Below are 14,394 nucleotides of genomic sequence, written 5' to 3'. Positions count from 1 at the left end.
TGTTAGCAACTAATTATATCATAAACGTTAATTAAGTAGCTTTAGGTTTTATCAGAGTAAGATAAAAAGTAAGATCAATTAAGTAAGATCAAAAGTTTAAAATTACATAATTAATTTGTGTTAATGTAATTATAAACTGTTAATAACTGTTAAAAACTGTTAAAATAACGAGTAAATTCAGTTTGAAACTTGCTTTGTTATATTTTAAATCCCACAATACTAACTATAAGTAACAAATATAGTTTTATAATTTTTAAAACAATTGTAGTTATAACATTAAACTTTAAAATTATTTAAGTTAAAAGAAGCATAATTAACTTAAGCTTTTAACACAAACTAAATTTTACATAAATTATTATTTGGTGTGCTGCTATAATTAGACTGAATATCTGATGCAATACTACTCTAAAATACTAATTTACAAGTATGATTTAGTTATAAGTACTAAATTATAATTTAAATGTCCTTTCTCGAGAATTTTCTTAAACCTGTCGTCTCAATAACTATAGGTTTTTATATTTACTTATAAACAACTTTGTCATATTAATCTTACATTATATTATAATTATATTTTTTCTAACTATTTTATCAAAGTCATCAAGTGATATCTATCACTTAATACAATACACTTTTAGCTAGCTTTAATTCTAACCTAATCATAATGTAAACTAAAAACAAACAAAAAGTGCCTTGGTTTGTTAACAAAACTAAACTTGTCTGACTTTTTTTGCTCAACTTTTAATAAACAATGAGTTTTTATAAACTTTCATGTATTATTTTTTTCAAAGGTAAAACTATTTTGTTATTGTACTAGCCAAATCATATCTATTTATTTTTAGATACTAAAGTATAATAAAAACATGGTCAACTTTAGAACTTGAACAAACAATTTTTCATATAAAATAACAATATTAAACTTTAAGACTATTTCAGCTAGTAAAAAACTAATTTACGTAAGCTTCCGTACAAACTAAAACTTACATGTTGCTCTCATGACAGCTAAGCTCAAATGAAAAAAATTTGATAAGTTCAACTATTTATACAAAAACTGCGCCAACTAGTGGCAATTGCGTCAGTATTCGAATATGGCCATTTTTTTGTCTGGCACCAGTACTCAGGGTTAAAACAATAAATAATGCAAGTAACTTCTAGCAACGTTCTGACTTTTTTTGCTTAACTTTTAATAAACAATAAGTTTTTATAAATTTTCATGTATTATTTTTTTCAAAGGTAAAACTATTTTTTATTGTACTAGCCAAATCATATCTATTTATTTTTAGATACTAAAGTATAATAAAAACATGGTCAACTTTAGAACTTGAACAAACAATTTTTCATATAAAATAACAATATTAAACTTTAAGACTATTTCAGCTAGTAAAAAACTAATTTACGTAAGCTTCCGTACAAACTAAAACTTACATGTTGCTCTCATGACAGCTAAGCTCAAATGAAAAAAATTTGATAAGTTCAACTATTTATACAAAAACTGCGCCAACTAGTGGCAATTGCGTCAGTATTCGAATATGGCCATTTTTTGTCTGGCACCAGTACTCAGGGTTAAAACAATAAATAATGCAAGTAACTTCTAGCAACGTTCTGACTTTTTTTGCTTAACTTTTAATAAACAATAAGTTTTTATAAATTTTCATGTATTATTTTTTTCAAAGGTAAAACTATTATTTTATTGTACTAGCCAAATCATATCTATTTATTTTTAGATACTAAAGTATAATAAAAACATGGTCAACTTTAGAACTTGAACAAACAATTTTTTATACAACTAACAATATTGAACGTACGAAAAAAAAAAGCGCTCAAATATTTGGTCCTAGGACCTGATGTACGAAAAAACCTTTGGGTTATTGAGTCATACACCAGGATACAGTTTAATGTCATGTCCAGGACAGAATACTAAACTTAACTAACTAAATATAACTATTTAAGCTAGTACAAAACTAATTTGCATAAGCTTTTGCACAAATATCGAAAGCCGTCCTCTAGTTTTTGTTTAATTTTATACATGTCAGTCTTATATTCAATAAAAAACTAAATTTTGCCAAATCTCGGTTCAGTTTATTTTCAAACATGACCAATGGGATTTATCAGTGCAAACACTTTTATTTCTTAAAATATTAGACTGTAGTCTAAATTAAACTATTTATCTATAATAATAATAAACTGAAAGTATCCAAACGAAAGTATGATATTTAAAATGATTGAGTTACAGTAAAGCCTTATGTTTTATATTATATGACCTTGATCTTTTAATGCAAATGAAATAGTTTTGGAGTAGGCAATCTAAGTATTATTTTTATATAAAATAATTCATTTATTGTAATTTATTTCTATTGTATTAGATATTATTTTATGATAATTAATACTAAACATCAATTTCTTTGCATAAAAAACTCTTCTATCAAAGGTTTTCGCATTCTTTTCTGCGGATATATCAGTGAAAACTTTTATTTTACTTAGACCATTTTTTAGCTTATACTTATTGATAATATAAAAACTTATTTTTTTTTAATTAAAATTTATTAAAATTGTAAAAGAAAACAACAACAAATAAAAGAGCTCAATTAAAAATTTGTTAAAATCAAGGGAAAAAATAACAAGAAAAGAAGCTTTTAGTTAAGATCGATAGTTCGTTTTAGCTTCTTTGTTTTTATTTTGTTAACAGTATTTTAGAATTGATATGCTTCAAGCGGTATGTGGTTGTTTTTGTGCAGTTCCATAAAATTTCTTCCGGCTTTATCATAATCCCACCCGTTGTTGTGCAGACATTCGTGCGAATATTTCTCGTTCATTCCTGAGTCTTTCATGAAAGTTTTCAACATCTCCGTTCGCACGTCACACGGCGGTCGTGGCAACTGGTTGATTGCGGCCACCTTGGCGGCGTTTTCTTTCTTTTCGGCGACCGATTGGTTCCTGATATGGAGCATGTCGCTCAGTATTGTAAATTTAATATCAGCGGAAATTGCGCAGGATATGCTTCTGGTGAAGGCGCGAACTTTACCACCGGCTTCTTCAAAAGTGCCGCTGATAACGTAACTGATGAACTCACTAGAGCAGAACGTGACATCACAAACAAAGCTGTCCATGATGTGTTTTGATAAGGGTAGCTTGCGCAACGCTTTCACAATTTCCTCTCTCCCAAAGTAATACTTTTTGGAATCGGACTTATTACACCCGACTCTGACTTTCTGTCGGTTGTTTGGTGTGCACTCCTTGCACACTTCCAAGTATTTTTTCATTGTACAATCTTTATCATTGTTAGAAATTGTCAAGCTAAACTGTGAATCTTTACAGTAAAAGTTGTTTGCATCATCTGAGGTTTTTACTTTGTCAAGGCAACTGAATAAGTTTTTGACATGATTGATGAACACTTCTTTTGCACTATCAGAAAGCAGCATAAAGTTGCTTCCCATAGTTTTTGGTATTTCATACTCTGCAACATCTATTTTAACTGGAGGCTCATAATCTCTGCAGTTAAGTTTGATCAAGTCTGGAAAGAGTTTCCGCCAGTTGCTTATATCATTTACAGTTGCATCTTGACTGCTATCGTATAACTTAAGCTCAATTAAATTCCAATCTCTTAATGCTTTCAAATCTTTTACAATTTTAATGTGATTTTCAGCAACTGAGAGACGGTTAATATTGGGAAACATATCAATGAGGCTGTTTTTGAGAAAGCCAATTGATTTATAACTTAAGTTATTTTTTTCTAAATTTAATGTTGTGATTCTTTTATTTTGATCACTTCCTCTGAACAGCGAATCTAATGTTTTTACAATAATTGTAAAATACTCGCTTCTATGCAAGTTAATTCTGATACCTTGCTTCTTCAGAGTTTTGTCAAAGCTGAGACCGCTCAAGTCAAGAACGCCTTGTTCTAAATAGACCCGGCTTTTGATGCACTGCTTAATGCTTTCTAGTTGCTCGTCACGGTAAACATCAGACTTTGCTGTGTACCTAACTACTTTCAGCATATCATCACCGAAACTGCTGGTAAGTTGACGGTTGCAACTCAACAGCGCATCTGCTTTGCCTTTTCCAAGCACATAGAAACTAGCATCACCGTTGAAAACGTGATACTGCCTGTATTCTATGGGAGCATCAATAATTTTACTCATTTTTTCAATCAATTGAGTTTCAACTTCATCTGCGCCTCGAAATACTTTTATTTGGTACCAGGCGTTTTCTACATCAACTTTTGACTTATTGATGTTGTTGAAGTTGTTTTTGATTGCGGCAGGAGATATTTTGATATTTTCTCTCCTGTCAATTTTAAACTTTCTTATTATTGATCCTCTGTTTCGGCTCAACGGGTCACTGTGAAATTTAATACATTAAAGTTTTGTTTTACAAGGTAGTAAAACCTTGTACTCATAACCAAAACCTTGTACTCAAAACAATTGAATTTTTATTCAATATTATATTTTGATAAATGTTTTAGTTATTTTTATTATTAGTCTTAAGAGTTTACGTATAATAAAAAAGTACAAAAACTTAATATTTCAATTATACGAAAAATAAGTTTAAAAAAACAAACAACAACTTACAATTTCTTTTTGTGAGCGTATAAGTCTCCCTTCATAATGACACAACCGTCATTATCTATATCATTATTATTTTGTGGTCGTCGTTTTCCAAGGCGGTCATAAACTGTTTTCCTTTAAAATAGTTTTTGTTTAACAATTTAAAAGTTTCATTATCAAATCGAAAAAATATACCATTTATGAGGAACGGTCTATAAAGCGTTACAAACAATTTATAAAACCTGAGTTACTGTAGTCTCAAATTTAAATATAAAATAGAATATCATAAGTATAGTATTGAGAAAAACAAACTACTGTTGAATAAATAATTTAAAAACATTGCGATTCAATATTTGTATTCAAGCTAACTTTGTAAATAACCAACTTTCAATTTCATTTTTAAATAACTCAACTTAATTCTATTTAAACTAGTTGTTAATTAAAACCTTTGTTTTCCTAGACGACCCTTGACTTTGTAACATTTCATTTTGTTTTTGTAACGTTTTCTACCACTTTTGTACGATGTAGAACATTTTTCTAATGTCTTAGGTTCGTAACAATCTCCGTGATCAACATGATGTAATGAGATGTTAAGTCTTTCATCATGATCATTGTTTTTTTTATGAGATTCTGAAAAATAGTTTGTTTCGACGTTTAGCTAATTTACATGACTAAAAATATTATAAAAACACATTTACCTAGGTAACTTAAAAACTTATATAACTTAATAACGGTAAGAAAAAACATCTTAATAATTTTATAAGAACACTGTAAACATTACCTCTGCTTTTAGGTGGTTTATATAATTGAATACTTTTCTTTTGAACTGTAATGTTTTTCATTTTTGACAGTAAATCTTCCATATTTGTCATTATTTATTTGCGTTATATGTTACTAAGTTGTTCTGAAAATACGCCACTAGTTAGTTTAAATACAGTCATCTATTCATTTTTCTAAAATACATATATTAAATAAAAATTAGAGACATGTATCATAAAACCATTTTTGTTGTGCAAAAAAGTAAAACATGTTTCAGCTAATACTTATCAACTACTTTTGTTAGCAACTAATTATATCATAAACGTTAATTAAGTAGCTTTAGGTTTTATCAGAGTAAGATAAAAAGTAAGATCAATTAAGTAAGATCAAAAGTTTAAAATTACATAATTAATTTGTGTTAATGTAATTATAAACTGTTAATAACTGTTAAAAACTGTTAAAATAACGAGTAAATTCAGTTTGAAACTTGCTTTGTTATATTTTAAATCCCACAATACTAACTATAAGTAACAAATATAGTTTTATAATTTTTAAAACAATTGTAGTTATAACATTAAACTTTAAAATTATTTAAGTTAAAAGAAGCATAATTAACTTAAGCTTTTAACACAAACTAAATTTTACATAAATTATTATTTGGTGTGCTGCTATAATTAGACTGAATATCTGATGCAATACTACTCTAAAATACTAATTTACAAGTATGATTTAGTTATAAGTACTAAATTATAATTTAAATGTCCTTTCTCGAGAATTTTCTTAAACCTGTCGTCTCAATAACTATAGGTTTTTATATTTACTTATAAACAACTTTGTCATATTAATCTTACATTATATTATAATTATATTTTTTCTAACTATTTTATCAAAGTCATCAAGTGATATCTATCACTTAATACAATACACTTTTAGCTAGCTTTAATTCTAACCTAATCATAATGTAAACTAAAAACAAACAAAAAGTGCCTTGGTTTGTTAACAAAACTAAACTTGTCTGACTTTTTTTGCTCAACTTTTAATAAACAATGAGTTTTTATAAACTTTCATGTATTATTTTTTTCAAAGGTAAAACTATTTTGTTATTGTACTAGCCAAATCATATCTATTTATTTTTAGATACTAAAGTATAATAAAAACATGGTCAACTTTAGAACTTGAACAAACAATTTTTCATATAAAATAACAATATTAAACTTTAAGACTATTTCAGCTAGTAAAAAACTAATTTACGTAAGCTTCCGTACAAACTAAAACTTACATGTTGCTCTCATGACAGCTAAGCTCAAATGAAAAAAATTTGATAAGTTCAACTATTTATACAAAAACTGCGCCAACTAGTGGCAATTGCGTCAGTATTCGAATATGGCCATTTTTTTGTCTGGCACCAGTACTCAGGGTTAAAACAATAAATAATGCAAGTAACTTCTAGCAACGTTCTGACTTTTTTTGCTTAACTTTTAATAAACAATAAGTTTTTATAAATTTTCATGTATTATTTTTTTCAAAGGTAAAACTATTTTTTATTGTACTAGCCAAATCATATCTATTTATTTTTAGATACTAAAGTATAATAAAAACATGGTCAACTTTAGAACTTGAACAAACAATTTTTCATATAAAATAACAATATTAAACTTTAAGACTATTTCAGCTAGTAAAAAACTAATTTACGTAAGCTTCCGTACAAACTAAAACTTACATGTTGCTCTCATGACAGCTAAGCTCAAATGAAAAAAATTTGATAAGTTCAACTATTTATACAAAAACTGCGCCAACTAGTGGCAATTGCGTCAGTATTCGAATATGGCCATTTTTTTGTCTGGCACCAGTACTCAGGGTTAAAACAATAAATAATGCAAGTAACTTCTAGCAACGTTCTGACTTTTTTTGCTTAACTTTTAATAAACAATAAGTTTTTATAAATTTTCATGTATTATTTTTTTCAAAGGTAAAACTATTATTTTATTGTACTAGCCAAATCATATCTATTTATTTTTAGATACTAAAGTATAATAAAAACATGGTCAACTTTAGAACTTGAACAAACAATTTTTTATACAACTAACAATATTGAACGTACGAAAAAAAAAAGCGCTCAAATATTTGGTCCTAGGACCTGATGTACGAAAAAACCTTTCGGTTATTGAGTCATACACCAGGATACAGTTTAATGTCATGTCCAGGACAGAATACTAAACTTAACTAACTAAATATAACTATTTAAGCTAGTACAAAACTAATTTGCATAAGCTTTTGCACAAATATCGAAAGCCGTCCTCTAGTTTTTGTTTAATTTTATACATGTCAGTCTTATATTCAATAAAAAACTAAATTTTGCCAAATCTCGGTTCAGTTTATTTTCAAACATGACCAATGGGATTTATCAGTGCAAACACTTTTATTTCTTAAAATATTAGACTGTAGTCTAAATTAAACTATTTATCTATAATAATAATAAACTGAAAGTATCCAAACGAAAGTATGATATTTAAAATGATTGAGTTACAGTAAAGCCTTATGTTTTATATTATATGACCTTGATCTTTTAATGCAAATGAAATAGTTTTGGAGTAGGCAATCTAAGTATTATTTTTATATAAAATAATTCATTTATTGTAATTTATTTCTATTGTATTAGATATTATTTTATGATAATTAATACTAAACATCAATTTCTTTGCATAAAAAACTCTTCTATCAAAGGTTTTCGCATTCTTTTCTGCGGATATATCAGTGAAAACTTTTATTTTACTTAGACCATTTTTTAGCTTATACTTATTGATAATATAAAAACTTATTTTTTTTTAATTAAAATTTATTAAAATTGTAAAAGAAAACAACAACAAATAAAAGAGCTCAATTAAAAATTTGTTAAAATCAAGGGAAAAAATAACAAGAAAAGAAGCTTTTAGTTAAGATCGATAGTTCGTTTTAGCTTCTTTGTTTTTATTTTGTTAACAGTATTTTAGAATTGATATGCTTCAAGCGGTATGTGGTTGTTTTTGTGCAGTTCCATAAAATTTCTTCCGGCTTTATCATAATCCCACCCGTTGTTGTGCAGACATTCGTGCGAATATTTCTCGTTCATTCCTGAGTCTTTCATGAAAGTTTTCAACATCTCCGTTCGCACGTCACACGGCGGTCGTGGCAACTGGTTGATTGCGGCCACCTTGGCGGCGTTTTCTTTCTTTTCGGCGACCGATTGGTTCCTGATATGGAGCATGTCGCTCAGTATTGTAAATTTAATTTCAGCGGAAATTGCGCAGGATATGCTTCTGGTGAAGGCGCGAACTTTACCACCGGCTTCTTCAAAAGTGCCGCTGATAACGTAACTGATGAACTCACTAGAGCAGAACGTGACATCACAAACAAAGCTGTCCATAATGTGTTTTGATAAGGGTAGCTTGCGCAACGCTTTCACAATTTCCTCTCTCCCAAAGTAATACTTTTTGGAATCGGACTTATTACAACCGACTCTGACTTTCTGTCGGTTGTTTGGTGTGCACTCCTTGCACACTTCCAAGTATTTTTTCATTGTACAATCTTTATCATTGCTAGAAATTGTCAAGCTAAACTGTGAATCTTTACAGTAAAAGTTGCTTGCATCATCTGAGGTTTTTACTTTGTCAAGGCAACTGAATAAGTTTTTGACATGATTGATGAACACTTCTTTTGCACTATCAGAAAGCAGCATAAAGTTGCTTCCCATAGTTTTTGGTATTTCATACTCTGCAACATCTATTTTTACTGGAGGCTCATAATCTCTGCAGTTAAGTTTGATCAAGTCTGGAAAGAGTTTCCGCCAGTTGCTTATATCATTTACAGTTGCATCTTGACGGCTATCGTATAACTTAAGCTCAATTAAATTCCAATCTCTTAATGCTTTCAAATCTTTTACAATTTTAATGTGATTTTCAGCAACTGAGAGACGGTTAATATTGGGAAACATATCAATGAGGCTGTTTTTGAGAAAGCCAATTGATTTATAACTTAAGTTATTTTTTTCTAAATTTAATGTTGTGATTCTTTTATTTTGATCACTTCCTCTGAACAGCGAATCTAATGTTTTTACAATAATTGTAAAATACTCGCTTCTATGCAGGTTAATTCTGATACCTTGCTTCTTCAGAGTTTTGTCAAAGCTGAGACCGCTCAAGTCAAGAACGCCTTGTTCTAAATAGACCCGGCTTTTGATGCACTGCTTAATGCTTTCTAGTTGCTCGTCACGGTAAACATCAGACTTTGCTGTGTACCTAACTACTTTCAGCATATCATCACCGAAACTGCTGGTAAGTTGACGGTTGCAACTCAACAGCGCATCTGCTTTGCCTTTTCCAAGCACATAGAAACTAGCATCACCGTTGAAAACGTGATACTGCCTGTATTCTATGGGAGCATCAATAATTTTACTCATTTTTTCAATCAATTGAGATTCAACTTCATCTGCGCCTCGAAATACTTTTATTTGGTACCAGGCGTTTTCTACATCAACTTTTGACTTATTGATGTTGTTGAAGTTGTTTTTGATTGCGGCAGGAGATATTTTGATATTTTCTCTCCTGTCAATTTTAAACTTTCTTATTATTGATCCTCTGTTTCGGCTCAACGGGTCACTGTGAAATTTAATACATTAAAGTTTTGTTTTACAAGGTAGTAAAACCTTGTACTCAAAACAATTGAATTTTTATTCAATATTATATTTTGATAAATGTTTTAGTTATTTTTATTATTAGTCTTAAGAGTTTACGTATAATAAAAAAGTACAAAAACTTAATATTTCAATTATACGAAAAATAAGTTTAAAAAAAAACAAACAACAACTTACAATTTCTTTTTGTGAGCGTATAAGTCTCCCTTCATAATGACACAACCGTCATTATCTATATCATTATTATTTTGTGGTCGTCGTTTTCCAAGGCGGTCATAAACTGTTTTCCTTTAAAATAGTTTTTGTTTAACAATTTAAAAGTTTCATTATCAAATCGAAAAAATATACCATTCATGAGGAACGGTCTATAAAGCGTTACAAACAATTTATAAAACCTGAGTTACTGTAGTCTCAAATTTAAATATAAAATAGAATATCATAAGTATAGTATTGAGAAAAACAAACTACTGTTGAATAAATAATTTAAAAACATTGCGATTCAATATTTGTATTCAAGCTAACTTTGTAAATAACCAACTTTCAATTTCATTTTTAAATAACTCAACTTAATTCTATTTAAACTAGTTGTTAATTAAAACCTTTGTTTTCCTAGACGACCCTTGACTTTGTAACATTTCATTTTGTTTTTGTAACGTTTTCTACCACTTTTGTACGATGTAGAACATTTTTCTAATGTCTTAGGTTCGTAACAATCTCCGTGATCAACATGATGTAATGAGATGTTAAGTCTTTCATCATGATCATTGTTTTTTTTATGAGATTCTGAAAAATAGTTTGTTTCGACGTTTAGCTAATTTACATGACTAAAAATATTATAAAAACACATTTACCTAGGTAACTTAAAAACTTATATAACTTAATAACGGTAAGAAAAAACATCTTAATAATTTTATAAGAACACTGTAAACATTACCTCTGCTTTTAGGTGGTTTATATAATTGAATACTTTTCTTTTGAACTGTAATGTTTTTCATTTTTGACAGTAAATCTTCCATATTTGTCATTATTTATTTGCGTTATATGTTACTAAGTTGTTCTGAAAACACGCCACTAGTTAGTTTAAATACGGTCATCTATTCATTTTTCTAAAATACATATATTAAATAAAAATTAGAGACATGTATCATAAAACCATTTTTGTTGTGCAAAAAAGTAAAACATGTTTCAGCTAATACTTATCAACTACTTTTGTTAGCAACTAATTATATCATAAACGTTAATTAAGTAGCTTTAGGTTTTATCAGAGTAAGATAAAAAGTAAGATCAATTAAGTAAGATCAAAAGTTTAAAATTACATAATTAATTTGTGTTAATGTAATTATAAACTGTTAATAACTGTTAAAAACTGTTAAAATAACGAGTAAATTCAGTTTGAAACTTGCTTTGTTATATTTTAAATCCCACAATACTAACTATAAGTAACAAATATAGTTTTATAATTTTTAAAACAATTGTAGTTATAACATTAAACTTTAAAATTATTTAAGTTAAAAGAAGCATAATTAACTTAAGCTTTTAACACAAACTAAATTTTACATAAATTATTATTTGGTGTGCTGCTATAATTAGACTGAATATCTGATGCAATACTACTCTAAAATACTAATTTACAAGTATGATTTAGTTATAAGTACTAAATTATAATTTAAATGTCCTTTCTCGAGAATTTTCTTAAACCTGTCGTCTCAATAACTATAGGTTTTTATATTAAACAACTTTGTCATATTAATCTTACATTATATTATAATTATATTTTTTCTAACTATTTTATCAAAGTCATCAAGTGATATCTATCACTTAATACAATACACTTTTAGCTAGCTTTAATTCTAACCTAATCATAATGTAAACTAAAAACAAACAAAAAGTGCCTTGGTTTGTTAACAAAATTAAACTTGTCTGACTTTTTTTGCTTAACTTTTAATAAACAATGAGTTTTTATAAACTTTCATGTATTATTTTTTTCAAAGGTAAAACTATTTTGTTATTGTACTAGCCAAATCATATCTATTTATTTTTAGATACTAAAGTATAATAAAAACATGGTCAACTTTAGAACTTGAACAAACAATTTTTCATATAAAATAACAATATTAAACTTTAAGACTATTTCAGCTAGTAAAAAACTAATTTACGTAAGCTTCCGTACAAACTAAAACTTACATGTTGCTCTCATGACTGCTAAGCTCAAATGAAAAAAATTTGATAAGTTCAACTATTTATACAAAAACTGCGCCAACTAGTGGCAATTGCGTCAGTATTCGAATATGGCCATTTTTTTGTCTGGCACCAGTACTCAGGGTTAAAACAATAAATAATGCAAGTAACTTCTAGCAACGTTCTGACTTTTTTTGCTTAACTTTTAATAAACAATAAGTTTTTATAAATTTTCATGTATTATTTTTTTCAAAGGTAAAACTATTTTTTTATTGTACTAGCCAAATCATATCTATTTATTTTTAGATACTAAAGTATAATAAAAACATGGTCAACTTTAGAACTTGAACAAACAATTTTTCATATAAAATAACAATATTAAACTTTAAGACTATTTCAGCTAGTAAAAAACTAATTTACGTAAGCTTCCGTACAAACTAAAACTTACATGTTGCTCTCATGACTGCTAAGCTCAAATGAAAAAAAATTGATAAGTTCAACTATTTATACAAAAACTGCGCCAACTAGTGGCAATTGCGTCAGTATTCGAATATGGCCATTTTTTTGTCTGGCACCAGTACTCAGGGTTAAAACAATAAATAATGCAAGTAACTTCTAGCAACGTTCTGACTTTTTTTGCTTAACTTTTAATAAACAATAAGTTTTTATAAATTTTCATGTATTATTTTTTTCAAAGGTAAAACTATTTTTTTATTGTACTAGCCAAATCATATCTATTTATTTTTAGATACTAAAGTATAATAAAAACATGGTCAACTTTAGAACTTGAACAAACAATTTTTCATATAAAATAACAATATTAAACTTTAAGACTATTTCAGCTAGTAAAAAACTAATTTACGTAAGCTTCCGTACAAACTAAAACTTACATGTTGCTCTCATGACTGCTAAGCTCAAATGAAAAAAATTTGATAAGTTCAACTATTTATACAAAAACTGCGCCAACTAGTGGCAATTGCGTCAGTATTCGAATATGGCCATTTTTTTGTCTGGCACCAGTACTCAGGGTTAAAACAATAAATAATGCAAGTAACTTCTAGCAACGTTCTGACTTTTTTTGCTTAACTTTTAATAAACAATAAGTTTTTATAAATTTTCATGTATTATTTTTTTCAAAGGTAAAACTATTTTTTTATTGTACTAGCCAAATCATATCTATTTATTTTTAGATACTAAAGTATAATAAAAACATGGTCAACTTTAGAACTTGAACAAACAATTTTTCATATAAAATAACAATATTAAACTTTAAGACTATTTCAGCTAGTAAAAAACTAATTTACGTAAGCTTCCGTACAAACTAAAACTTACATGTTGCTCTCATGACTGCTAAGCTCAAATGAAAAAAAATTGATAAGTTCAACTATTTATACAAAAACTGCGCCAACTAGTGGCAATTGCGTCAGTATTCGAATATGGCCATTTTTTTGTCTGGCACCAGTACTCAGGGTTAAAACAATAAATAATGCAAGTAACTTCTAGCAACGTTCTGACTTTTTTTGCTTAACTTTTAATAAACAATAAGTTTTTATAAATTTTCATGTATTATTTTTTTCAAAGGTAAAACTATTTTTTTATTGTACTAGCCAAATCATATCTATTTATTTTTAGATACTAAAGTATAATAAAAACATGGTCAACTTTAGAACTTGAACAAACAATTTTTTATACAATTAACAATATTGAACGTACGAAAAAAAAAAGCGCTCAAATATTTGGTCCTAGGACCTGATGTACGAAAAAACCTTTCGGTTATTGAGTCATACACCAGGATACAGTTTAATGTCATGTCCAGGACAGAATACTAAACTTAACTAACTAAATATAACTATTTAAGCTAGTACAAAACTAAATTGCATAAGCTTTTGCACAAATATCGAAAGCCGTCCTCTAGTTTTTGTTTAATTTTATACATGTCAGTCTTATATTCAATAAAAAACTAAATTTTGCCAAATCTAGGTTCAGTTTATTTTCAAACATGACCAATGGGATTTATCAGTGCAAACACTTTTATTTCTTAAAATATTAGACTGTAGTCTAAATTAAACTATTTATCTATAATAATAATAAACTGAAAGTATCCAAACGAAAGTATGATATTTAAAATGATTGAGTTACAGTAAAGCCTTATGTTTTATATTATATGACCTTGATGTTTTAATGCAAATGAAATAGTTTTGGAGTAGGCAATCTAAGTATTATTTTTATATAAAATAATTCATTTAT

The 14,394-nt window shown here is 27.8% G+C and overlaps 2 protein-coding genes across 2 annotated transcripts; both read right to left on the bottom strand.

Annotated features, from left to right (window-relative positions):
- Window positions 1-2,687: 2,687 nt before the first annotated feature.
- On the bottom strand, window positions 2,688-4,600 carry LOC145846392 (nuclear RNA export factor 1-like). Its single transcript, XM_082953203.1, has 3 exons — window positions 4,566-4,600; window positions 3,811-4,281; window positions 2,688-3,681 (listed from the first exon to the last, which is right to left on the bottom strand). The coding sequence occupies exons 1-3, from the start codon at window positions 4,598-4,600 to the stop codon at window positions 2,688-2,690; spliced, it is 1,500 nt and encodes a 499-aa protein (XP_082809329.1).
- Window positions 4,601-8,286: 3,686 nt separating this feature from the next.
- Window positions 8,287-10,181, bottom strand: LOC145846390 (nuclear RNA export factor 1-like). The gene is made up of 3 exons (XM_082953202.1): window positions 10,147-10,181; window positions 9,410-9,880; window positions 8,287-9,280 (listed from the first exon to the last, which is right to left on the bottom strand). Exons 1-3 carry the CDS (start codon window positions 10,179-10,181, stop codon window positions 8,287-8,289), a joined length of 1,500 nt encoding a protein of 499 aa, XP_082809328.1.
- Window positions 10,182-14,394: the final 4,213 nt, after the last annotated feature.

Source organism: Thalia democratica, unplaced genomic scaffold (assembly GCF_965202585.1).
Source record: "Thalia democratica unplaced genomic scaffold, ktThaDemo2.hap1.1 HAP1_SCAFFOLD_428, whole genome shotgun sequence".
Classification (NCBI taxonomy): Eukaryota; Metazoa; Chordata; class Thaliacea; order Salpida; family Salpidae; genus Thalia; species Thalia democratica.
Note: the sequence above shows the minus strand (reverse complement) of the source record. Positions and strands in the feature narration are given on the sequence as shown.